Below are 26,158 nucleotides of genomic sequence, written 5' to 3'. Positions count from 1 at the left end.
GTTTTATTTAAATTACTTAAATGTATTATAATGAGTTTACACTGAACAGTTGGGTGTCAGTTGTGAGAGTTGAGTTACCGTGACGACTGCAGCGCATCCTCGTGAAAGCAACCACTAACTCTTGTCTCTCTCATTTACTGCTAAGGTTAGTTTAATTAAATGTCATATCAAACTGTCATTTACATGCTTTAATGTACAAATAATTAGTTTCAACTGATTATTTATTTTATTAATAATTTTAAGATGCTTATGTCATATAGAAGTTTATTCATGTATTCACCTGAGTAATTTATGTGTATTATTTACTTGAAATACTTACCTGAGTTGTTTACCTGAGACACTAATTCAGCCAGTTTTGTATAAGAATTAGAGCATTTCTGTACATATGGTTAAGGTTTTGTATCGTTATTTGTTTATTTATTTATTTACTTGATTGCACAGAGACTATTTAAACTGAACTGAGCTGGATGTTGACATCACTGAATTCAATGATGAACTGCCTTTAACTGAAAAATGAGTGTTTACTATTGTCATTTTGCATTATTGACACTATTTTCCTAATTAATGCTGTTCAGTTGCTTTGACACAATCTGTATCGTTAAAAGCGCTATATAAATAAAGGGGACTTGACTTGACTTGACTTGTTATGGGAAGTGTTCCCAGTTCCGGTTGACCTTATTAATGCAGCCTAACAATCCTTTAACGGATTTAAGTAATAGAAATGTGTTAGTGTGTTATGTGTAAGCCAGGTTAAAGAGATAGGTCTGAAATGTCAACAAATCACTTAGTTTGGGTACAATACCAGCAGATCTTAAAAATGCTTCGGTGGTTCCAACTCTTAAGAAACCAAATCTTGACCCTGCTGATCCTTCGAATTATAGGCCCATTTCTAAACTGCCTTTTCTTTCTAAAATTCTTGAAAAAGTTGTTCAATTCCAGTTACACTCTTTTCTGTTTCAAAATTCTATCTATGAAACATTTCAGTCAGGTTTTAGAACATTTCACAGCACTGAGTCGGCTTTATTAAAGGTTTTAAACTATATTTATATGGTAACTGACCAGGATGATAGTGTAATATTGGTGATGTTAGATCTTACTGCTGCATTTGACATGATTGATCATGAGATTCTTATTGCCCATCTCGAGACCTATGTGGGCATGACGGGAACAGTTTTTAGCTGGTTTAGTTCCTATTTGAAGGACAGGAGATTCTCTGTTCGCCTTGGCAACCTCATGTCATCAGCTGCCAATCTCCCATGGGGGGTCCTGCAGGGATCTATACTAGCTCCTACCCTTGTTTCTTTATATATGCTCCCATTGGGCTCTATTTTTCGAAAGCATGGTGTATCTTTTCATTGCTATGCCGATGACACCCAGATTTATTTGCCCCTTAAACTCTCAGGTAACATCTCCCTGGGCCCTCTAATGGAGTGTATGGAGGACATAAAAATCTGGATGTCATCAAATTTTCTTAATCTAAACGAAAAGAAAACGGAGATCATATTCTTTGGTCCCCCTAGTGGCATTCCCACATAGTTTGTTAATGATCACCATGTCACATTTCAAGCCAAAACTCTTGTTAAAAACTTAGGCGTTTTGCTTGATAATGAGCTGAAACTAGACAAACAAGTAAACTCAGTGGTTAGATCCTGTTTTTTTCATCTCTACCTTCTTTCCAAAATTAAAGAGTTTTTGAAAGAGTAATTCATGTTTTTATATCATCACGGTTAGACTACTGTAACTCACTTTATTGTGGAATGAACACTACTTCCCTGGCCCATCTCCAGTTGGTCCAAAATGCGTCAGCAAGACTTTTATTGGGCCTCCGTAAATCCACTCACATTACACCTGCGTTAGCATCATTGCATTGGCTGCCTGTCCGGTTTAGAGTGGAGTTCAAAACCCTAGTTTTTGTTTTTAAGTCCCTAAACAACTTAGCCCCTCCATATCTATCTGAGCTTCCGCAGTTCGAAGTTCCCATGAAAGGGAACGTCTCAGGTTACTTATGTAACCATGGTTCCCTGAGTAGGGAATGAGACACTGCGTCCTCTAGGTTTCTTGCCATGCTGCGGACGCAAGCTTCAGACGAAGAAGTGAATGATGTGTGCTCCCGGCGCCTATTTATACTATAGTCGAACCGGTAGTGACGTCATGGCTGTCGCCGGCCAACGAGTTGGTGTTTTTTCAATGTATGCTTCAGACACGGGTCACGACGAGGCGTTCCCCATTGCGACCCCTAGAGGACGCAGTGTCTCGTTCCCTACTCAGGGAACCATGGTTACATAAGTAACCTGAGATGTTTTATTTAAATTACTTAAATGTATTATAATGAGTTTACACTGAACAGTTGGGTGTCAGTTGTGAGAGTTGAGTTACCGTGACGACTGCAGCGCATCCTCGTGAAAGCAACCACTAACTCTTGTCTCTCTCATTTACTGCTAAGGTTAGTTTAATTAAATGTCATATCAAACTGTAATTTACATGCTTTAATGTACAAATAATTAGTTTCAACTGATTATTTATTTTATTAATAATTTTAAGATGCTTATGTCATATAGAAGTTTATTCATGTATTCACCTGAGTAATTTATGTGTATTATTTACTTGAAATACTTACCTGAGTTGTTTACCTGAGACACTAATTCAGCCAGTTTTGTATAAGAATTAGAGCATTTCTGTACATATGGTTAAGGTTTTGTATCGTTATTTGTTTATTTATTTATTTACTTGATTGCACAGAGACTATTTAAACTGAACTGAGCTGGATGTTGACATCACTGAATTCAATGATGAACTGCCTTTAACTGAAAAATGAGTGTTTACTATTGTCATTTTGCATTATTGACACTATTTTCCTAATTAATGCTGTTCAGTTGCTTTGACACAATCTGTATCGTTAAAAGCGCTATATAAATAAAGGGGACTTGACTTGACTTGACTTGTTATGGGAAGTGTTCCCAGTTCCGGTTGACCTTATTAATGCAGCCTAACAATCCTTTAACGGATTTAAGTAATAGAAATGTGTTAGTGTGTTATGTGTAAGCCAGGTTAAAGAGATAGGTCTGAAATGTCAACAAATCACTTAGTTTGGGTACAATACCAGCAGATCTTAAAAATGCTTCGGTGGTTCCAACTCTTAAGAAACCAAATCTTGACCCTGCTGATCCTTCGAATTATAGGCCCATTTCTAAACTGCCTTTTCTTTCTAAAATTCTTGAAAAAGTTGTTCAATTCCAGTTACACTCTTTTCTGTTTCAAAATTCTATCTATGAAACATTTCAGTCAGGTTTTAGAACATTTCACAGCACTGAGTCGGCTTTATTAAAGGTTTTAAACTATATTTATATGGTAACTGACCAGGATGATAGTGTAATATTGGTGATGTTAGATCTTACTGCTGCATTTGACATGATTGATCATGAGATTCTTATTGCCCATCTCGAGACCTATGTGGGCATGACGGGAACAGTTTTTAGCTGGTTTAGTTCCTATTTGAAGGACAGGAGATTCTCTGTTCGCCTTGGCAACCTCATGTCATCAGCTGCCAATCTCCCATGGGGGGTCCTGCAGGGATCTATACTAGCTCCTACCCTTGTTTCTTTATATATGCTCCCATTGGGCTCTATTTTTCGAAAGCATGGTGTATCTTTTCATTGCTATGCCCCCAGATTCCAGATTTATTTGCCCCTTAAACTCTCAGGTAACATCTCCCTGGGCCCTCTAATGGAGTGGACATAAAAAATAAAAATCTGGATGTCATCAAATTTTCTTAATCTAAACGAAAAGAAAACGGAGATCATATTCTTTGGTCCCCCTAGTGGCATTCCCACAAAGTTCGTTAATGATCACCATGTCACATTTCAAGCCAAAACTCTTGTTAAAAATGTAGGCGTTTTGCTCTCTTTTCAAGATTTTGAAAGAGTAATTCATGTTTTTATATCATCACGGTTAGACTACTGTAACTCACTTTATTGTGGAATGAACACTACTTCCCTGGCCCGTCTCCAGTTGGTCCAAAATGCGTCAGCATGACTTTTATTGGGCCTCCGTAAATCCACTCACATTACATTTGCGTTAGCATCATTGCATTGGCTGCCTGTCCGGTTTAGAGTGGAGTTCAAAACCCTAGTTTTTGTTTTTAAGTCCCTAAACAACTTAGCCCCTCCATATCTATCTGAGCTTCTATCTCCACATAACACTTCTCGAGCTCTTTGATCCGGTAGTCATAGATTGCTTAAAGTTCCCAGAGCCAGACTTAAACAAAGAGGTGAACGTGCCTTTGCCGTCACAGGTCCTAAACTCTGGAACAGTTTACCAGTTCATATGAGATCTGCTCCTACAATACAGATTTTTAAATCTTTGCTTAAAACTCATTATTTTTCCATTGCTTTTAATGTCCCTTGATGATTAATTTTTAATTCGACTTCTGTTTTTCTTTTGATTTCCTGTTGATAATTTGTCTCTGATTTTATCTGTGATATTTTTTTAAATTGTTTTGCTTGTATTTATTTTATTTGATGCTGTAAAGCACATTGGTCAGCTGCCGCTGTTTTAATGGTGCTATATAAGTAAATTAAACTTGAACTTGAAACTTAATCTAGATTTAAACTGACAGAGTGTGTCTGCCTCCCGAACAATGTTAGGTATTATTCCAGAGTTTGGGCGCTAAATAGGAGAAGGATCTACCGCCCGCAGTTGATTTTGATATTCTAGGTATTATCAAATTGCCAGAGTTTGAGAACGCAGCGGACATGGAGGACTATAATGCAGTAAGATCTCCTAAAAATACTGAGGTGCTAAACCACTCAGGGCTTTATAAGTAATTAGCACCATTCCAGCCTTTCGGCCGTCTTCCCTCACCATTACTTCAGCCATTCGGTCTCTGTATAATACCAGTTCCCTGGCTCGACCTCCCTTCCCCAGCATCCTGATCCTGATTTACTCTCGTAGTTACATTTTCTAGGACCATGGGATCTGGGTGACAAATTATCCATGCTTTAGGCCATTCAGTTCGGTCTGTTTTCCTTAGCAACGCATTTACCAGGGCTGCGCCCATTGTAATTTCGTTAAATCCGAAAATCCCTCCTGAGATTATGGGCATAGCTACCGCGCGATATTTATTATCTCTGGCCAGCTTACATATATTGTCTATTAAAGTATCCAATGTGACAATCGCCGTTAATTCTTCTGCTATGTCACCATTCTGCCCTTTCTTATGGCCTATTGCATGTATCACAGGATTCCCATTCGGGCCTCCTTTCTTCTGTAAAACTGCATCGCCTGTCCTTATGGGATTTTTCCTGCGCTCTAATATTCGATCTGACTCGTCCTGAAACCTTTGCCCCGCATACTTCCGAAAGGCACCTGCTACCCCCGCTCCGTGCTGGAGTTCGGTATTGGCTGCGTTCACTAACACGCTAGCTTCCTCTTCTACTTCTAAGCGCCCTTCTTTAAGAATAATTAAATTCCTGCCTTTGCCGAAATATATCCTAAGCGGTTCTTCATCTTCTGATGAAAATTCATCATCTGGGCTTTCGGGATTTTCCGGCTGTGGAGCACTTGGATCTAAGGTGCTTCTATTCCCCTCTCTACGGGGAATAAAATTGGGAGCCAAGGATCCACGCTCGGATCCTTCCCCCATATCAGCTTCTTCGAGGTCATCCCAACTTCTGGTGGGTATATTTCTGATTTCTGACCCGAGTTCGTCAAACACCCTAACTTTGGGATATCCATCCCTTCCCCCTCTATTTGAATAGACAAAGGGTGGGATTTCCGCTCCCTCACATATTCGGAAATTCACCACTGAAGCCATCATCCTTATCTCGTAGTTCATTAATAGTATTCTCTAGTTTGCTTTTTTGGTTTCATCTTCTAATATGTGGAGTTTGACCGGGAAATTGAATAATCTGTCCTTCACCGCGGTGTGACTAAACACCTCCTTGAAGTGGGCGGTGAACGTAGATAGAGTTCGAAGGGCCTGACTGTTACTTCCCCACATGGACTGGGCCCAGTGAAGAGCGCGGCCAGTAAGTAAACAGAGAGCTTTATTGAACAGGTGCTGGGAGAGAGAGAGGGAGGGAGAGCAAACAGGTTAGAGCAACAGTCTATGGAATGGAAGGGATCGGGCTCACGTGATGACGGGTTCCTTTACGGATTGGGCTGAAGAGGATGGCACAGAGACAGGAAGGTATCAGGATGGAGTCCGGGTACAGGCAGATGTAAATGCAGACATCAAATAGACGTCTCCGAGATGTATGTGTGCTATCAGGGTAACTTAACGTCAGCAGCCGTACGGGACAACTTCAGCAAACGTTTAAAAAGGTAAACTTTTCATAAAATGTAAGCATTACGAGATACACAGTGGTTACGGTAGCTAATGTCTACAAATATAAAAGTATAAATACCTTTTCGACCAATGAAAGCGAAAACTCAAGGCCGTGTCTGAGGAATCACCGAGGACCGTTAACTGTCACTACGCAGCTGAGCGTTGCCATGGATACATGCCGCTTGCCCTAAAGTGATGTCATTCGATCATGTGCTTAGTTGATCGACGCTTGCTTATAGCCATATTGGGACATAGGCTACTTTTTTTTTTTAGCTGTACATGGTATAGCAGTCTTAAATGCAATAATCCGGGCCGGATGAACCGCTTTAGTAGCAGATACGGGTAGGGTCTGGACCGGATCCGTAATCGTTATCTGTTCCGGATCCATTGCGCTGTGCAAGTGGATTCCGCTCCGGAGTAATTTTGCTATCTGGGATAGCAGTCTTAAAATGCAATAGCTAAAATAATAATTTTCCTAAATAACTTTTCTTGTCGGCTTACCAACAGTTTAATATGTAAATGGAAATAACTTATTTGTCTTACCTGTGTTATTGTCCACTTTCTTTTCTTCATGTTTTCCTTGGCTGCATTCATCACTCTATAACATTCTTGTAGAGCTCCTGGGATGCAACCGTATTTTCTTCATGCATGTGGAGTGCATAAACCTAATTGTAGCCTATATGTTCACATATCAAATCAGGAGTCTGTTTTCAGCATTTAAACATCAAAATCATGATACCCTTCAAAAATATAATTATATTACTGAAGGGTATCATGATTTTGATGTTTAAATGCTGAAAACAGACTCCTGATTTGATGACATTTTTAATTACAGAAGTTACTCATATTTTCTTTTTCCAGAAATGAAAATTATTAATTTAACATTAACTTCATTTTACAATGTATTCAAATCTATTATACTATAGTAAAAAATAATAATAATATAAATCTGCAAAACATTTTGCATTCTTTTGCATTTTGTATTCTATTATCACAGTCAAAAAAAGGGATTTTGTTATAAGGAATGACACCCTTTAAAATCCAATATGGGTTTATATTTTAGTTTAATTTTGTCAACTATAATAATTTAATTGTAAAGCACAACCACCTCAAAATCGGACTTTAGGAGCTCTTTTTACTTTGAGATCTTTTTGAGGTTAAATGCAGATGTAAAATCATAAGATATAGTTTAATAGCTATGATGCTGTTTTTGAAATCAAACCTTTGCATAGCTATGACAGCAAACACTGGCATCTAACAATGCCTTGAAAAAAAAAAACAGTTAATCTTAAAAAATAAGCGAACGTTACAAAGCGGACGTACTGCGGACCTAAACGGACGTTCGGAACGTCCGGGGGACGTCCCCTGTTTGCTGGGATAAGCTGTTTTGGGAGAAGGGGAAAAAAGTCGCCAAAGATTACTAAAAGATTTGAGTCAAAATGGCAGAAAAATCATAAATACAACCACTAGTAATATATGATTTATTGGCTTATGACTTTTGACCAACAGGTGGCGCTGTTATCAAATATACGTGGTGTGTTCTGTGTGAGGTAACAATGGCACACACAAAGTTTGGTGTCAGTAAGTCAAAGCTTTGCAGAGATACAGCCTAAGACATAATCTGGCTTTGTTGTGGCACTATACAAAAACGGTATTGTCTATCAACACGAAATCCATAACTTTTTGGTAATAACACTGTCTGATCATGATCTGATTCGATTTTGGTGAAAATCGGACCAACGGTCGAGGAGGAGTTAGAAAAAGTAGGTTTTCAACATAAATCAAAATGGCGGACAGGAAGTTCGACCCACAATGGCATAATTGGTATTTTTGTTGTCAGCATGACCCACGGAATATTTTGAGACCAGTTTCATTATAATAGACTAATGCAATCAAAAATGATTAGCATTTTTGGAAATTTCATAATTAATGGTTAATGAATGGTTTACTACTCTTGACCAATAGGTGGCACTGTTACCAAAATGATGGGGCCTGGTCAGTGTGAGGTGACAATAGCACATACAAAGTTTGGTGTAAATATGTCAAAGCTTTGCAAAGTGTTGCATATTTTGCATGTCTCGCTTGTTTACCACACCTGATTCAAATCACATATTTCCATAATAATTAAAAAGGGATAGTTTACCCAAAAATTTTAATTCTGTTATCATTAGCCGGGTTTCCGTTACAGATTTGCGCAAAACTTTTGTGATATTTTATGAATGTTGATAAAAAAAAAACTATTGCAACATGACGGCATTTCCATTAACCGATGTTATGCGACTAAGATCTAACTTTTCCTTGCCGCATACGTGTATCTTTAGCAAAGCAGCATTGGAGATACGCTTCTGGGCCGTTTGTGAGACGTGCTGCGGCGCAGCTGCTATAAACACAAACTTTGACTAGAAGAGGACAGTGGCCGTGTTGGAGCCGTAATGCGCTGCAGACGTGCAGGTAATGCGCTGCATTTACATGCAGGTGCAGTGTAAATAAGGGGTTATCCCCGCCACATATGAAGTGTTTCTTGTAGGTTACAGTACATTAAAGAATGACAATTTGACTTTTACGTACACCAGATGACCCGTAAATGTGAAAAAAAACTTTCCATTGCAGTTTTGCAATATATTCCTTTTCGAATTGCCTGAAAAACTACCTCATGCGAGCATAAACATTTTTTGCGACATATGGGAGTTTCGCGAAATTTTCTTGTTTCCTGGCTATATTTTCAAATCGCAATTTCAATGTTAGCAATTTGAAGGGTAATGGAAACGCGGCTATTTACTCACCTGCATGTCCTTTCAAACCTGGATGCCTTCTTCCTCTCCTTTTTAAAAAAAATATTTATTTGTTTATTTTTATTTAGAATAATGCGGGTAAACAAACTGTTTTGATTACGGTTGACTTCCATTATATGAACGGAGTTATTTCTCAAATTATCTTCTTTTATGTGCCACAGTTTATGTTAGGCCATTGTAGCCTAAACGTTTATAATAAATTCTGTTCAAATAAAATATTTCTTTGTAAAGCTAATTTTTGTAATGTCTATTTAATGCTTTTCTTAACGAATACTATAATGGCTTCGGGGCAGTCGTGGCCTAATGGTTAGAGAGTCGGACTTGTAACCCGAAGGTCGCGGGTTGAAACTCGAACACCATTAGCTATTGCAGGCAAAATAGTGCAATTCAATCAGGCTTCAGCATTTCGGAGAAAGTGAGTTCTCCAAAGCGTGAAAACTATCACACAATGTTGAGAGGCCGTCTCGAGAGGGAGCCCCATTTTGAAACCCCATAGGAAATTCTTAAAGGAACCATCAGTCAATTAGTCTTCTGGATACGTGCACCATTCTATTATGATGGTGGAGTAAAAATAGACTAGGTGACACTTCTTGTAGAACTGTTGTATAAAACCCACCATAACGCAATCTCCTGTTGGTTTGAATATCACTCACTGTATGATTGGTTACAGCTGTAACATTTTACCAAGCTAACAACCAAGAACTTCATGAGATCAGTTCAGATCATTTCAGTGTTTCATTAATAGGAATCTATTCCAATGACATTTACTAAATTACAAAAGCTCACTTAACCATGTCAACTTGACAATTATTTGTTATTTCATTGTTAATCATATTTGCATGTATAGAATATTTCAGCTAAAAATGTAAAATAATGCATTCAAAGTAAATGTGGAAAGAAAGTGGTGGCAGAGTAGAAATATATTAGATCGTCTATCATCGGGAAGAGAAAAATGACACCTTGTGGAACGTATTACACTTTGTGCATTTATTTAAAAAAAATCTGGAAAAAAGCAAAACAACGATACAGTTTTAAGATACATAAAGCACACACTCATACACACTCAGTTGTTTTTGGAATCAGTATTATTAATCATTCCTTTGTGTGGCATATTTAGTACAGTAAAAAAAGGAAAACAGTATACTGAGGTCCAGTCAGTAAAGTGAAGTCTTCACTGCATGTCCTGTTTTACACAATATTGGTCAAGTTACAGAGGAATTTAGGAATATGTTAAATTTTTAAAGGAAATAAATGCAATTCATTAAAGAACTGGTACTATGTACAGTTTTATACAATTAAAGTCCAGGCTCAGAGTGCTTTAAGACTCACTGCATGTCCTAAATACTCAGAAGATGTATTCGTATCAAACTGACCCCATCACATCATCTTAAAGATTTGTCTTTCTTCGCAAAAGTCCAGCTTTAGCTTACTAAAAACTAGAAAGTACTACAAACTGAAGTATCTGCCCTTCATTTCAGTGATCATGTTTTAAAGGACTAAAATCAAAAGACACAAGCCAAAAATGATGCTAATGTTAAAACTTGTGACTGTAAACTATAGTTACTGGGAGGCTGTCAATATTAATACAACACAAACGGTGCTTTATCAGGGCACATCAACCTTTGGTAAACCTGAAATGCTTTCGGACAAAAGAAAATCAATAACAGAAACACAGAGCTGATAGTCCAGTCTCAATAAACAGTATTAATATCCTAAACATCATAAAAAAAGGAAAACTGTAATTGGGAATAATCTGACATATTTGATCAGAAACATTAAAGTGTTAGTTCACCCAAAAATTAAAATGACCCCAATTTACTCACCCTCAAGCCATCCTAGGTGTATATGACTTACTTCTTTCAGATGAATACAATCGGAGTTATATTTAAAAACGTCCTGGCTCTTCCAAGCTTTATAATGGCAGTGAATGGCTGTTATTTTTCAACAGTTCAAAAGAAGTCCAATAAAGCGCATCCATCCATAATAAAAACTGCCTCACACGGCTCACGGGTTGTTGTGTATACTACATAACACAGCGTAAATGATCCGCAACAGGGGTCACACACTACACGAGCGGACAACATCTCTGTCACCCAACATCTTTCTGGTCCCCAAACCAGGTTTTGTCACGAAAACACACGCGAGAAGTGGAACGGGAATGACATGAAACAACACGTGAAACAGGAGCTATTTGAAAATGGAGGTTGAGAAGAAATTATTGCTGAAATTAGTGATGATCTGTTCAGAAAAATTTTGCTTAATTTCTTGTGTCCAAACTTGTTCCATGTTGCTGCTGCTGTTTTTCCTTCCGCTGACCTCAACACATGCCTTGCTCTCTCACTGGCTGAAGCTCGTCGCTGACCGGTCCAGATATTTAGCTTGCTAGATATTTGTTTGGTGTCGGCAAGCCTCTTTGATAACATCTCTGTCACCCAACATCTTTCTGGTCCCCAAACCAGGTTTTGTCACGAAAACACACGCGAGAAGTGGAACGGGAATGACATGAAACAACACGTGAAACAGGAGCTATTTGAAAATGGAGGTTGAGAAGAAATTATTGCTGAAATTAGTGATGATCTGTTCAGAAAAATTTTGCTTAATTTCTTGTGTCCAAACTTGTTCCATGTTGCTGCTGCTGTTTTTCCTTCCGCTGACCTCAACACATGCCTTGCTCTCTCACTGGCTGAAGCTCGTCGCTGACCGGTCCAGATATTTAGCTTGCTAGATATTTGTTTGGTGTCGGCGAGCCTCTTTGATTAATCGTTGAGTAGTTCACACATAAAGATTGCTGAGCGCTGATCATCCGATGATTTTCCCCCAATCACAGCCTGACCTGTCAGTGAGCTCGTTAACTTGCAAATCGGGCTTAAAATCCTGTAGTGTGAACTTGGCTGAACTGTCAAACGCGCGTTCACAACAGAACGCTGTTCCAGTGGATGATGTAGGACGTCGGCGTAGCGTAATCTCCGGTGAGAATATGCTAGTCTCGCGAGAACCAACGTTTGTTTACAGAAGCAAAGGAAGCAAAGTTTCCTTACTTTAACAGGAAAACCAGTCTCCTCTTGGCTTGTATCGAAATCCTCCGACATTATTCTTTACAAATCCTTGTTTTATACTTCTAATTCGTGAGCGCTGTTTTGTTTTGCCCTCTCCTCTGTGCTTCTCTGCATATGTCACTTCTCAGCGGCGCATGCACTACGCCGACGTCCTCCGTCATCTGCCGGAACAGCGTTTTATTGTGAACGCGCATGACAGTTAGTGGAAACTAGAGATTACGGTGTATAAAATTTTAAATATGGATATTTTTCTTACACAAGCGCATGGATTCGCTACAGGAGGCCTTTATTCACCCCCCGGAGCCATGTTTTATTATGAATTGATGCACTTTATTGGGACTTCTTTTGGAATGTTGAAAAATAACAGCCATTCACTGCCATTATAAAGCTTGGAAGAACCAGGACAATTTTTAATCTACCTCCGATTGGATTTGTCTGAAAAAGAAAGTCATATACATCTAAGATGCCTTGAGGGTGAGTGAATCATGGGCTAATTTTCATTTTTGGGTGAACTATCCCTTTAAGGATTGTCCTGTATTTGTGTGCAATGTTGCTCTTAATTAATGGAATGATTCGTTTGTGAAGATTACGAATGTTTGCACCTCCACCAAAACACTCCACATTACTCTGGGTCAGACTTGACAAGAACTATTGAATCCTGTAAGCCAGAAGTAATTAAGAACTTTAATAAGGATGAATGTCAACACAGACAGTTATGGAAGTGTTAACAGAGTGCTGTGGAAGTACAGAGGTTTGCGGTGCGTCAGTGAAGTCTCGGGGTTTATTTGCTGTCTGTGTCCTCGAGGGGCGAGGGGCTGCTGTCTCTCGTGGGAAGCAGGTCGTAATGACACGGGATGTGGCTGTTCTTTGGTAGGTCGTATGGATCTTGACAAAATGGCCCGTTGCAGTTGTTGTTAGAGAGTGTGTGGACAGAACTGATGGTCGGTTCTGGATAGGGAAAAACACAGGTTCAAACCGTTACATGGCTTACATACTGTTATCTCACTAATTATTTATAAATACCAAAAACAGCAGTTTCTGTTCTGCAGGAAAGTCGAGTCCCATCGTGGAAACGACAAGCAGCTTCAAGCATAGCGAAGCCAAAAATCAGTAATGAAGACTGTTAAAAACTAAAATGTTTTCAAAAGATTATGGATGAGAAAGTAATTATGTAATAGTGATACCTTTAATATAATTTTATATCAGAGGTTCTCAACCATATGAAAGAGTACTAGAATATTGTATGTTGATTACAGGAGTTTTCCTGTTGCTTTGCTGCATGGGATGAATATGCAGAAGCGTCTCTGACTGGCCTTAGACCGCTGGAGCATTTGCTAGCACATATTTGCTCTTATTTGCATCAAGACAAAATACTGATGCAAGCGTCAAACAACAGTGCAAATGAGATACACACTTTCAACAATGAAAGACCCAGGCCAGGCCAATAATGGCTCCAAATCATTTGCTCATGTTACAGAATCAGAAACAGGAAAAATTACTAAATAGAGGAATGTATTGTTATTCTTCAGAATGTAGTTTTCCAGTACTGTAGCATTAAGATCCTGAAGTGTACAGCTTCACTGTGTGGTGTGAGTCAAAAGAAACGTTAGGATCTAAAGTAAGCAATAGTGCGCTCTGGTTGAAGCGCTGAGGGAAGGGCTGTGTGTCTTTAGCTGTGTCTGGAGCACTCAGTGGAAGATGAACGCTCAGAGAGAGACTGTAGTGTGTAGTTGACTGATGGATTAGATTAGATTAGATTAGATTCAACTTTATTGTCACTGTGCAGAGTACAAGTACAGAGCCAATGAAATGCAGTTAGCATCTAACCAGAAGTGCAAATAACAGAGTATATAAATAAATATAGATTGTGTATATACATTAAGCTTTATCACATATAGTGCAAGTTATGAGGTAGGAGGGCAGAGACCAGCTCAATGCAAATGACTGTACATACAACATAGGGTGCAAGGAATGTAAAAACAGTAGGTGTATTATACAGTGAGTATAAACAGAAGGTGCATTATACAGTGAGGTACGTAAATAGCATATGTTTATATATGGCCAATGACCATAACAGTGCAAACGGCATCCGGAGGTAGAAATGTAAAAGGGAATGTGCAAAATATCAGAGAAATGTGCAAAATAGAGGGAATAATAAGAACATTGTGAGTGAGGAGTGCAGACAGGTTAATGTTCTGAACGCTTGAGGGCCACTGCACCAGCATGTTTTGGTACGGGTACAATGGTGGTTGTTTTAAAGCAGTTGGGAACAATGGCTTGGGCCAGAGAGAGGTTGAAAATGTTGGTGAAGACCTCAGTCAACTGTTCTGCACAGGCCCTAAGCACTCAATCCGAAGTCGTAGCTCGTCGATCTTGTTTGCCAGAGATCGTACGTTAGCGAGGAAGATGCTTGGTATCGCTGGACGACGCGGGTTGAGCTTTAGCTTAGCCCGCAGGCCGCTCTGCTTACCCCGTCTTTGTTTACGTTCGCAGCGCCGACGACGGGCACTTCCTGTCGGACTGGCTGATTCACTCGAGCCCGGGGACTGGAGTAATTCGGGAGGTAGTAGATGAAGATCTAGTGTTGTATCCACATCGGTGTTTGTGTAGCGAAGTTTGATATCCAATAGTGTGTGACGGTTGTAAGAGGTTAATGCGTAGCTATGTCGAACAACTGCGCTGAAAATAACTAGTAAAATAATAAGTAATTTGCAAAAACTGGAGAGACGCTGAGCCTCGCGCTGTTCACGCGCCGCCATGGAGGGCTCAGTGCTGGTTTTTTGAGCACCTGCTTAAACATGATGGGAATGTTTCCTGTAGTAAGAGATCTTTCAGGTGGAAAGTGTCATTATAAACAGGCTTTCTCTGGGTAGTCTGTCCTCATCTGCAGTGCCTGTACAAACAGACCGGGGTGAGGGCTGATGGAAAAGACAGGCATGACGGCCCGATTATAATGTATGTGTGGCGACATGATGTGAACACAACAGATGCGCTCGCACGTCTCACGATTACTCATTTTCTGCTAGCCGAGGAACTGATGTGATGCCTTCAGGTTTGTAAGGATACATCACATCTGTGCAGTATTACTGGAGACTTCAGGCTGTTCATACGGAGTGGATATGTAGTCCCATCAAGGGTAAAACTGTTCATATGAAGTACAAATAAAAATGGCTGACTATGACTTTTAAATATTGGAATGTAGTTTAGAAAATAATAGTCAGTGAGTCATCTATCATGACAACTCTTGGAAGATTTTAGCATGGTAATGGATATGACAATGTTAATGTGTTTGGTCTTGGCAGAATAGATCTGCTACGCTGCTGCTGCTGGTTATTGCTGTAGTTGTAGATTATTGCTGCTGCTGCAAGCAAGTACAGGAACTTGCTACTGCCAATGCATTCGGCGATACGGTTCCATGAGTATTTAAGACATACTGCAAATCTATCATGACAACTCTTGGAAGATTTTAGCATGGTAATGGATATGACAATGTTAATGTGTTTGGTCTTGGCAGAATAGATCTGCTACGCTGCTGCTGCTGGTTATTGCTGTAGTTGTAGATTATTGCTGCTGCTGCAAGCAAGTACAGGAACTTGCTACTGCCAATGCATTCGGCGATACGGTGCCATGAGTATTTAAGACATACTGCTGCTGCACAAATAGCATATAAAATAACCTGCAGATCTATACAGGTGGAGCTGGGGAAGGCGGAGGGTTTCAGAGGAACTCTAGTGAATGCTAACCAGCCAATTAATGTATGCAACATTGGCTGCGTATGCAACATGAACAAATTATCTTGTGCCAAGTAGTGTAATGCTGTTAATATCATCAATTTGCATTAACGACCCACCAGTCTGAGTCATCTTTTAGTTTCATGATAGAACTTGGCATTTATTACGTCAGCTTTGAATAATGAAAGTGCACGGCTCACTGCTGTGGCTGGATCTGTTATTCTCTTACCAACTTCATAGACGTTTTTGTTGGCAGGGCTGGAGGCGTGTATCTCAGCGTACGGCGCGTCTCTGTGAGTGGGAGACTTCATCTCCACGTAGCCGCACTCCGAGCTCTTGGTCAGCAGCAGAGGAGGGTCTTTGATGGTGGCGTATGGGTTCTCTGAGCTGTTTAGAGAGCTGGAGCTGGCGTGATAGGGCATGCTCTTCACCAGATCTACAGACAGAGAGAAGGGGTCAAATCATCACACTGTGTGAAGGCATTTACTCACCCTCAAACCTAGGGCTGGGAAAATAAATCGATGCATGGCGAATCAAGAAATGAGCCCGCATCGATTCTGAGATTTTCCGAATGCATCGCGATTCTTTCTCGAGTCGATTCTGAGCTTAGTTTTGAACAGCAGATGGCGCTGCATGCTTTAGAAACAGCCGTACTCTGCTCGTTTCCAAATCCTTACACACACTTGAAAAATAATCATTCATAAAATTTGAAAAGGTTGAAGCAAATTACAAAGGTGCTCACAGTGGGCTGTGTTTACATTCATCTCGTGTCATAAAAGCATTCTGGGCCGAGGTGAAATTACAGACTCAGCCGAACGCACAAGCGCTCATCTTGTGCGGATAAAAACTAGAGTAGAGCGCCATCTGCCATTAAAATCTAACCTCAGAATTGATTCCAAAGAGAATCGCCATGCATTCAGAAGATCTCAGAATCGAACCAAAAATCGATTCTGCATTGATTTATCGTCGCAGCCCTGCTCAAACCTGTATGCCTTCTTCACAAAGCAAAGAACACGCAAGGGTGCAAACAACACTGCACCCCACTGACATTTTTCAAAATATTGTCTTTTGTGTCCACAGAAGAAATGCATACGTTTCATGAGTAAATGAGAGAATTTTCTCTTTGCTTGCTAAATGATCATTTACCTCGCAGTGACTTTCCCATGTAACGCCTGTCAACTCCATAAGCTCCTAATAAGAGAATCAAGACAGAAGAAGTTAAACTAATGCAGTCCTTTTGTTGACACAGCTTACAGCTGCAAATGCTACGAATGCTGCATGTGAAATGACGAGTGTTTGCACAGAGGTGGTCAGGAAACGAGTCACCGCACAGTTAGTCATCTGTAAGTTTTTGTTAACGCTGGGCTACTGAGCATTATCGTGTCAAATGTTTGGCTGCTGTGTTTGTTGTGATCATGGTGGTTGGATGTCACACCGAGCTCATTGAAGGATCCTCCTTGTTTCCAGTCAGCCGGTAGAGTTCCTGTGTGATCCAGCAGGGAAAGACGTTTCCTCGGATCAGCGTTCTTCACATTCACAAACAACTGATTGTTCTTCGGCTGTCAGGCAGAAGAAAATCAACAATTATAGCAAGTGTCTTTCTACAACGTTCCACATTATTCCTCAATTCTGGTCAGCTTCTGCTCCTGAAACTATGAGTTAGAATGGTGGTTTTGGATTCTTGATTAAATAAAGCCTGCGGTCAACATTCCATTTTCGTGTACATTTTGTACAAAATGACACACCTTATTTTACTCCAAAATATATCAAAAAATGCTTCAAACAACACATAGGCAAGGGAATCAGTGGAAAAGCTGTATTCAGCAGCAGTATCTTGTAAACAGCCCAGAATATTAGTCCTTTATTCCCAGAGCTGTCTGTTAGTAGAGTAGCACCTCTCCATAGGGCAGGTTGTTGGCGTGAGGAGGGCTGCTGCACTGGGTCAGTGTGTGGTAGCTGGGGTTGGAGAAATAGTTACTGTTGGGAAGGACGTCAGTCTGCGGGAGCGACTCTACAAACAGGAAACACATCACACACACACGTCTCCTCATGAGAATTACACAGGAAATCGTAAGAATGAGAAGAAATGTCATCGTGATGCTGACCTGCGATGGCGTAATCGGTGTTGGCCCTCATGGTAGGTGTGTACGTGACCGCAGGCATCGTGGATTCTTTGCCTTTCTGTTTCTTGCGGTAAATGATGAAGAGGAGGAGGAGGATGAGCACGAGGAGCACCAGAACGATGATTCCTGCAATCGCACTGATCTGATACGAGTCCACAGGCACAGCGGCGCTCGTCAAGCTGTTGAGATTTCCTACGATGATCACGCCGGCTGAGAAAGGCAGCAAACTTCAGAGTCACGCAGTCAAAGAGCAACACGAGAGTATCCCACTGAGCGAAACCTCACTGTGCGTCCATGTGATGGAACCAGAGGGTCAGTGTAGCCGTGAAGCATCTACACTGGACATACAGTGCCTTGCAAAAGTATTCATTTCATTTTTTTTCCCCGTTTTGTTAAGTCGCAGCCTTATGTTAAACTGCTTTAAAATACTTTTTTTCCACATCAATCTACACTCCATACACCATAATGACAAAGCACAAAACAAACTTGTGACAACTTTGCACATTTTAATTAAAATAAAACACTGAAATAAGTACATTGCATAATGATTCAAACCCTTTAACTCAGTACTTAGTTGAAGCACATTTTCAGGTTTCTCCAGAAATGTTTGATTGGGTTCAATCCCAGGCTGTGACTGGGCCACTCAAGGACATTCACAGAGTTGTCTATAAGCCACTCTTGCTGTGTGCTTAGGGTCATTGTCCGGTTGGAAGGTGAACCTTCTGCCCAGTCTGAGGTTCTGAGTGCTCTCAGAACTAGGTTTTCATTAAGGTTATCTCAATATTTTGGTGCATTGAGCTTTTCTTCTACCTGGACGAGTCCCTCAGTCCCTGCCGCTGAACAACAGCCCCACAGCATGAGGCTGCTGCCAGCACACTTTACTTTTGGGATGTAACTCTGCAGGTGATAAGCAGTGGAGACTACAGAGCAGAATTTTTTCTGAACTCTTCCCCAGAAGTGTGGCTTGATGCAATCCTGTCTCTGAGCACTAGAGGCAGTTCTTTTGACCTCAGGGATTGGTTTTTGCTCTGATATGCATTATCAGCTGTTAGACCTTTTATTAAGACATGTGCCTTTCCGAATCATACCCATTCAATTGAATTTGCCACATTTACAAGCAACATGAATACTCTTGAGTTAAATTTAAAGTGCCCCAGAAAAGGGTATGAATACTTATGCAATGGAATCATTTCATTTTTTATTTCTAACAAATTTGCAAAGATTGATGTGGAAAAAAAGCAATATAAAGCAGTTTAACATAAGGCTGTAACAAAACGTGAAAAAAAAAAAAAAAATGAAGGGGTATGAATACTTTTGCAAGGCACTGTATCTATTTCTGATATTGAGATTTTTTTTTGCTATTCTAAAACAGCCCGTTCATACCAATGGATACAAAGGAAACAAAGATTCTACCTACAGCGGGTAAAATAAGTATTGAACACATCACCATTTTTCTCAGTAAATATATATAAGGTGCTGTTGACTTGAAATTTTCACCAGATGTCGGTAACAACCAAAGTAATCCATACATACAAAGAAAACAAAACAAATAAGTTCAGAAATTAAGTTCTGTGTAATAAAGTGGAATGACACAGGGAAAAAGTATTGAACACATGAAGAAAGGGAGGTGCAAAAAGGCATGGAAAGCAAGACACTGGCAGAAATCTATCAGTAATTAGAAAGCAATCCTACCCTCGTCAGTGGAAATTAATATTAGCTTCAGTTCCAACACCTACAGTACCAGGATGATGAAGATAAAACAAGGGTGGACATTTCTGCAAGACAATGATCCCAAACACAGCCAAGGAAACTCTCGACTGGTTTCAGAGAAAGAAAATAAAGCTGCTAGAATGGCCAGCCAATCACCTGACTTGAGTCCAACAGAAAATAAGAACTAAAGGTCAGAGTTCATAGAAGAGGCCAACAGAACCTTCAAGAATCTGTGGAAGAATGGACCAAAATGAGCAACGCATGCCACTAGATTCTCCATACAGCTGTCATTACCAACAAAGGCTTTTGTACGAAGTATTAAATACATTTCAGTAGTTAGTAATACTTTTTCCCTGTGTCATTCCATTTTATTACACAACTTAATTTAACTTAAATTAACTTATTAGTTTTGTTTTCTTTGAATTTATGGGTTACTTGGGTTGTTACCGACATCTGGTGAAAATTTCATGTCAACAGCAACTTCAGAAATATATTTACTGAGAAAAATGATGACATGTTCTATACTTATTTTACCCGCTGTATTTAATAACTGCAAGTGCTAATGTAAGCTTACCCTGGTCACAGCGTGTGCCTTTCCAGCCAGGGTTACAGTAGCAGGTGCCAGTCATGTGATCACAGGTGGAGTTATTGAGACATTCGCACACCTGCCGACAGCCGTATCCGTACGTACCTGCAGGACATTCTGGAAGCCATTGGAAAACCGTGGATCAGACGCAGACTCGAGCGTGTGCTTGAAAACATCAAAGGACCAGCTCTGCTTTCATACTCACTCTGTTCACAGTGGCGTCCCATGAAGCCAGTGCGGCAGGTGCACTGACCGGAGATGTGATTGCAGTCTGCGCCGTTCTCACACTGACATGCCTGAACGCAGTCCTTGCCGTAGAAGCCCAGCGGACAGCCTGCAGGACACAGCAGCACCATGGGGTCAGTCATGAGCGCACAGGCTGGAGGTCAGAGGTGATGAGTTGTACTCACGCTGTGTGCAGTACAGCCCCGTCCAGCCGGCTGTACACTTACACTCGCCGTCATACGCGCTGCAGAACGCCCCATTGTGACAGTTACAGGTGTGGATGCAGTTGGGACCCCACTGACCTGGGGGACACGCTACGGGTGAACACACATACACGTCACATTTGGTCAAAAATGATGGGAAAACATCAATCGTGTAGAAAAGTACTTTACATTTAAAATAACAATTTTCAGCACCAGTCTTCAGTCACATGACCCTTCCGAAATCATTCTAATATGCTGACTTGCTGCTCAAGAAACATTATTAAAAAGTTTTTATACTGAAAACAGTTTTTGCTGTTTAATAGTTTTGTGAAAGCTGTTCTACCATTCAAAACTTGAGGGTTAGATTCAATACTTAATTCATTTAATCCCACATTTTTCTCAGACATGAAAACATCAAATTATGTGTCGTTAGTAACCCCTTGAAATAATCAATAATTATTTTTTGACATTTTTATGGAAAAGTGCGTGTTTTATGGTTGGTCACTATTGTGACCGGTGGGATTAAATATTTTTATTTACACAAGGACGCATTCAATTAATCAAAAGTTACAATAAAGACATTATTAACGTAACAAAATATTTCCATTTCAAATTCATGGTGTTCATTGAACTTTCTATTCATCAAAGCATCTTGGGGGGAAAAAAAATGTATAATGGTTTCCACAAAAACATGAACCTACAAAAACAGTTTTACTGCATTTTTTCACTAAATAAAATGCAGCCTTGGTGAGCAGAAGTAACTTCTTTCAAAAACAAAAAAAATCATAATTGTTGCAAACTTTTGACAGGTACAGGTGCATCTCAATAAATTAGAATGTCGTGGAAAAGTTCATTTATTTCAGTAATTCAACTCAAATTGTGAAACTCGTGTATTAAATAAATTCAATGCACACAGACTGAAGTAGTTTAAGTCTTTGGTTCTTTTAATTGTGATGATTTTGGCTCACATTTAACAAAAACCCACCAATTCACTATCTCAACAAATTAGAATACTTCATAAGACCAATAAAAAAAAAACATTTTTAGTGAATTGTTGGCCTTCTGGAAAGTATGTTCATTTACTGTACATTTACTCAATACTTGGTAGGGGCTCCTTTTGCTTTAATTACTGCCTCAATTCGGCGTGGCATGGAGGTGATCAGTTTGTGGCACTGCTGAGGTGGTATGGAAGCCCAGGTTTCTTTGACCGTGTCCTTCAGCTCATCTGCATTTTTTGGTCTCTTGTTTCTCATTTTCCTCTTGACAATACCTGACAATAAGTTCAGGTCTGGTGAGTTTGCTGGCCAGTCAAGCACACCAACACCATGGTCATGTAACCAACTTTTGGTGCTTTTGGCAGTGTTCTGCAGTTCTCTCGGTTGGAGAGACCTTGGTTGGCATCTTTTTCTTCCACACTTTTTCCTTCCACTCAACTTTCTGTTAACATGCTTGGATACAGCACTCTGTGAACAGCCAGCTTCTTTGGCAATGAATGTTTGTGGCTTACCCTCCTTGTGAAGGGTGTCAATGATTATCTTCTGGACAACTGTCAGATCAGCAGTCTTCCCCATGATTGTGTAGCCTAGTGAACCAAACTGAGAGGCCATTATGAAGGCTCAGGAAACCTTTGCAGTTGTTTTGAGTTGATTAGCTGATTGGCATGTCACCATATTCTAATTTGTTGAGATAGTGAATTGGTGGGTTTTTGTTAAATGTGAGCCAAAATCATCACAATTAAAAGAACCAAAGACTTAAACTACTTCAGTCTGTGTGCATTGAATTTATTTAATACACGAGTTTCACAATTTGAGTTGAATTACTGAAATAAATTAACTTTTCCACGACATTCTAATTTATTGAGATGCACCTGTAGTGTGCATAAAACATCAGCAGATCATACGTTTCATTATTGTTACTCTTTATGATCAGCAGGGGGCGCTAGAGACCACAGACACTCAATGAGATCAAAGCACAAAGAGGGCATGATTAAAACGAAGTCATGGGTAAAAACAAACTCTGTTCCTAATGCTCCTGAGTGATAAACTTTCACTGAGCATCGTCTTTATATGGACCATCCACTTACAGGAGAAGAGCTACATCAGCTGAGCCAATTAAAGGAACTGCATGGGATTGTTTGTCCAGATGTGGGAAGTAATATTTTCTATAATTTACAACAACCCAGCAGTTACATGCTATATATTATTCAGGAGGATAACACTCCACTATTTTTTTTACTAAAAAATCTCAAACAATGTATTTGATAAGTGCTATGTCATTAGACACATCAGTAAACATCTGTAATGGTCAAACTACAAAATCATATCACATCACATTATACAATGCTCGAGACCCAACATCTGCTATAAATTACAGATGGTGAGGATTTCCAGTCAGGATTTAGACCATATCATAGTACTGAGACTGCTCTAATTAGAGTTACAAATCATCCGATCGTGGTTGTATCTATCTATTAGTGCTACTGGATCTTAGCGCTGCATTCGACACTATCGACCACAACATTCTTTTGAATAGACTAGAACATTATGTTGGCATTAGTGGATTTACATTGGCATGGTTCAAATCATACTTATCTGAATTCGTAGCAGTAAATGAAGAGGTATCATATCGATCAAAAGTGCAGTATGGAGTACCTCAAGGCTCAGTACTAGGGCCATTACTTTTCATGCTCTAAATGTTACCCTTGGGAGATATCATCAGAAAACATGGTGTTATGCTGATGATACTATATACTCTATATTTCTTCGAGGCCCGGTGAAACATACCAATTTGCAAAACTGAATGCATAGTTGATATTAAAAACTGGATGACTAGTATTTTAACTGAAAAATGGACTGTTTGCTATTGTCCTCTTTTTAGAACTAAACAGCAGAATTAAATTTTGTTTGCATTATAGTGTTAAGCAGGAAAATAGTGTGTCAGTAAAGCTGATTTTACAATCTGTATTGTATAAAGTGCTATATAAATAAAGGTGGCTTGACTTAAGTTGTTTGAAGAGGAAAAAAGCTTTGAAAAGATCTTAAGACATGCCAGACATCAGACTGCCCTACTAAACCCCCCTGACCCAGAGATTCAAACCTGACAGCTGCAGAACTGTGTGTAATATGAGAGAAAGTGTGTAGACAGCCACAATCTCTTCAGGCACAAAGAGAAAGGCCAACATTAAGGCTGACGATACACGGGGCAACTTTGAGCAATTTTGCTTGGGCACTTTCCCCATTGAGAATGGGTAACAAATTTCTATCTGGATAATTTAGATCGGTCGTGGGCTCTGTCTCTCACCTGGTTGCCCGTTGACAGCAACCTTTCTCAAAAAGTTGCCCCGTGTATCATCAGCCTAAGTCACCTGATGATCAGAAACCTAAAGAAGTTGTTTTGTCATCCGATGAGATGAGCTGAAGTTGGGATGGAAACAAAATGCTGTCAATCAAACAGCCGAGCACTAAAACACAACAGCATCACTGTTCTGAGCGGCCTTATGTCTCGCTTGGGACAAAGAGGATTAAGTAAGTAAGTAATCTCTGTTCTGAACCCTGAAGAACCTCATTTATGATGTTTTTTTATAAGATTCACCCAAAACACAGCGAACCACTATAAAGAAGTGATTCTGTATTTTACAAAGAGCCTGACATGAATCGGTGTGTAAGGCAGAATATGACAGAGCAAGAGCTTTAGTGTTTTTAGTGTGATTGCACAGAATACTGACGCTGTGAGCAGTCACTGCCGATCCAGCCGGGGTAACACTGACACGAGCCGTCGATGGGGTTACATGTGCCGTTATTAGTGCAGGTGCAGCTCCACGCGCAGTGCTTACCGAACCTGCCACTGGGACACACTGCAGACAGACAGACAGACGTCAACACTACCGTCAGCTGACACAACCACAGCACAGATACTGGACAATGGAAATGGAAAACATTACAGAAAGAACTGAAAGAATAAATGGCATGGAGAAGACGCACTCCCCATGTAAGCCAGACTATCTGACAGCTGTACTGTAGAAGTGAGTGAGAGCGGCGTGTCTTGCCTTCATTGCAGAGCGCCCCTTTGAACCCGGACAGACAGTCACACTGGCCAGTCACGTGGTGACAGGGGCCATTGCTGTGGACGCAGTGCGGACAGGTCTGGCTACAGCGGTGGCCAAAGAAACCCGGAGAACAGACTGGGAGCACGTGGGGAAAACATGAGGAGAACAGAGCGGATGAGAAAACAGACACGGCACGGCACAGAGGGACAGATAGGCATGTGGTGTGTTTGAGCACTCACTGCGCTGGCAGGTGGCTCCTCTGAATCCAGGCGCACACTCACACGCACCCTCGTCCGGCGAACACGACGCTCCGTTCTTACAGTTACAGGACAGAGAGCAGTTGGGCCCCCAGCGGCCCTCAGCGCACACACTGTCACAGTGAATGCCTGTGAGAAACACACACACAAACACATCACTTTAGAGTCACAGAAAGAAACATCTCTCAATTGCTGCTTCACAACACTTACGGTAACACTTTACATAAAGCCTCTATATATTATGCATTATTTATGCCTTTTAATGCACATTTTAACACATTTATGATCTCTTCAATAACTACAACCACAGATATAATTATGATGATTATCTATTCATTGTTACACCTTTAGAAAGTATAATGTCACATAACATGGTCTATCAAACACACACAACAAAGAAGATAAAGGTAAACAGTTTTTAATGAATCCACACAGAGGGTAGTTCAAAGCAGGCAGGCTGTAGACACACATATAACATCAACATACACAATACCGGACAAAGGAGAACTGAACAGGCTATAACTAAAGTAGGGTTGCTAACGAGGGACTGACAGGTGAGGATGATCAACTAAAGAAGACACGGGTGAACTGACTAACCTAATCAAACACGGGGGAAAAACTGGGTCACACTGAGCACATGGGGAATGAAAACACAAAACGTCCATGGGTTTGACATATAATGCATTAAAACACATGACAAACCTTCATTATAATGCATTTACAATTATTTATGAAGAGATATAATGCATTAAAATGTACATTATGAATCTTTTTTTTATAATGCATCAAACAAAAAGGATTTAAGTAAAGTGTTACCAACTTCACTTCTCTTACAGAATTCGATGTTTTGTATTGAGAACTATTATAAGTTCATGAGTTCACCTGCCCATCCATTCTTGATAAATGATAGTTGGTGAATTGCTGTGCTGACCTGAGCGAACCCCCAGACTACGAGAGTGACTAGAATGAGGTAGCTTGGAATGGGATGAGATGGGATGATGGAAAGCCATCGCTGGTGCAGATCAGTGACTCATGATGATGACGTACAGTTTTGTTAAGCTTTTTAAAGCTCTCAATTAACTGATTCATAAAATGATTCGCTGTT

The 26,158-nt window shown here is 40.1% G+C and overlaps 1 protein-coding gene across 1 annotated transcript in view; it reads right to left on the bottom strand.

Moving 5' to 3' along the window:
* Positions 1-12,643: 12,643 nt before the first annotated feature.
* Positions 12,644-26,158, bottom strand: part of megf10 (multiple EGF-like-domains 10) — a 58,069-nt gene continuing 44,554 nt past the window's right edge. Inside the window, exons 14-25 of the mRNA XM_016445578.1 lie at positions 25,036-25,182; positions 24,797-24,931; positions 24,476-24,604; positions 20,734-20,862; positions 20,529-20,657; positions 20,312-20,440; positions 18,010-18,237; positions 17,800-17,915; positions 17,340-17,463; positions 17,051-17,095; positions 16,134-16,340; positions 12,644-13,121 (exon numbers count right to left, since the gene is read on the bottom strand). Of these exons, the coding sequence (XP_016301064.1) occupies positions 12,955-13,121; positions 16,134-16,340; positions 17,051-17,095; positions 17,340-17,463; positions 17,800-17,915; positions 18,010-18,237; positions 20,312-20,440; positions 20,529-20,657; positions 20,734-20,862; positions 24,476-24,604; positions 24,797-24,931; positions 25,036-25,182 (1,685 nt within the window). The 3' untranslated portion in view covers positions 12,644-12,954. The remainder of the gene's footprint in view (positions 13,122-16,133; positions 16,341-17,050; positions 17,096-17,339; positions 17,464-17,799; positions 17,916-18,009; positions 18,238-20,311; positions 20,441-20,528; positions 20,658-20,733; positions 20,863-24,475; positions 24,605-24,796; positions 24,932-25,035; positions 25,183-26,158) is intronic.

This window comes from Sinocyclocheilus anshuiensis, unplaced genomic scaffold (assembly GCF_001515605.1).
Source record: "Sinocyclocheilus anshuiensis isolate Anshui unplaced genomic scaffold, SAMN03320099.WGS_v1.1 scaffold2271, whole genome shotgun sequence".
Taxonomy (NCBI): Eukaryota; Metazoa; Chordata; class Actinopteri; order Cypriniformes; family Cyprinidae; genus Sinocyclocheilus; species Sinocyclocheilus anshuiensis.
Note: the sequence above shows the minus strand (reverse complement) of the source record. Positions and strands in the feature narration are given on the sequence as shown.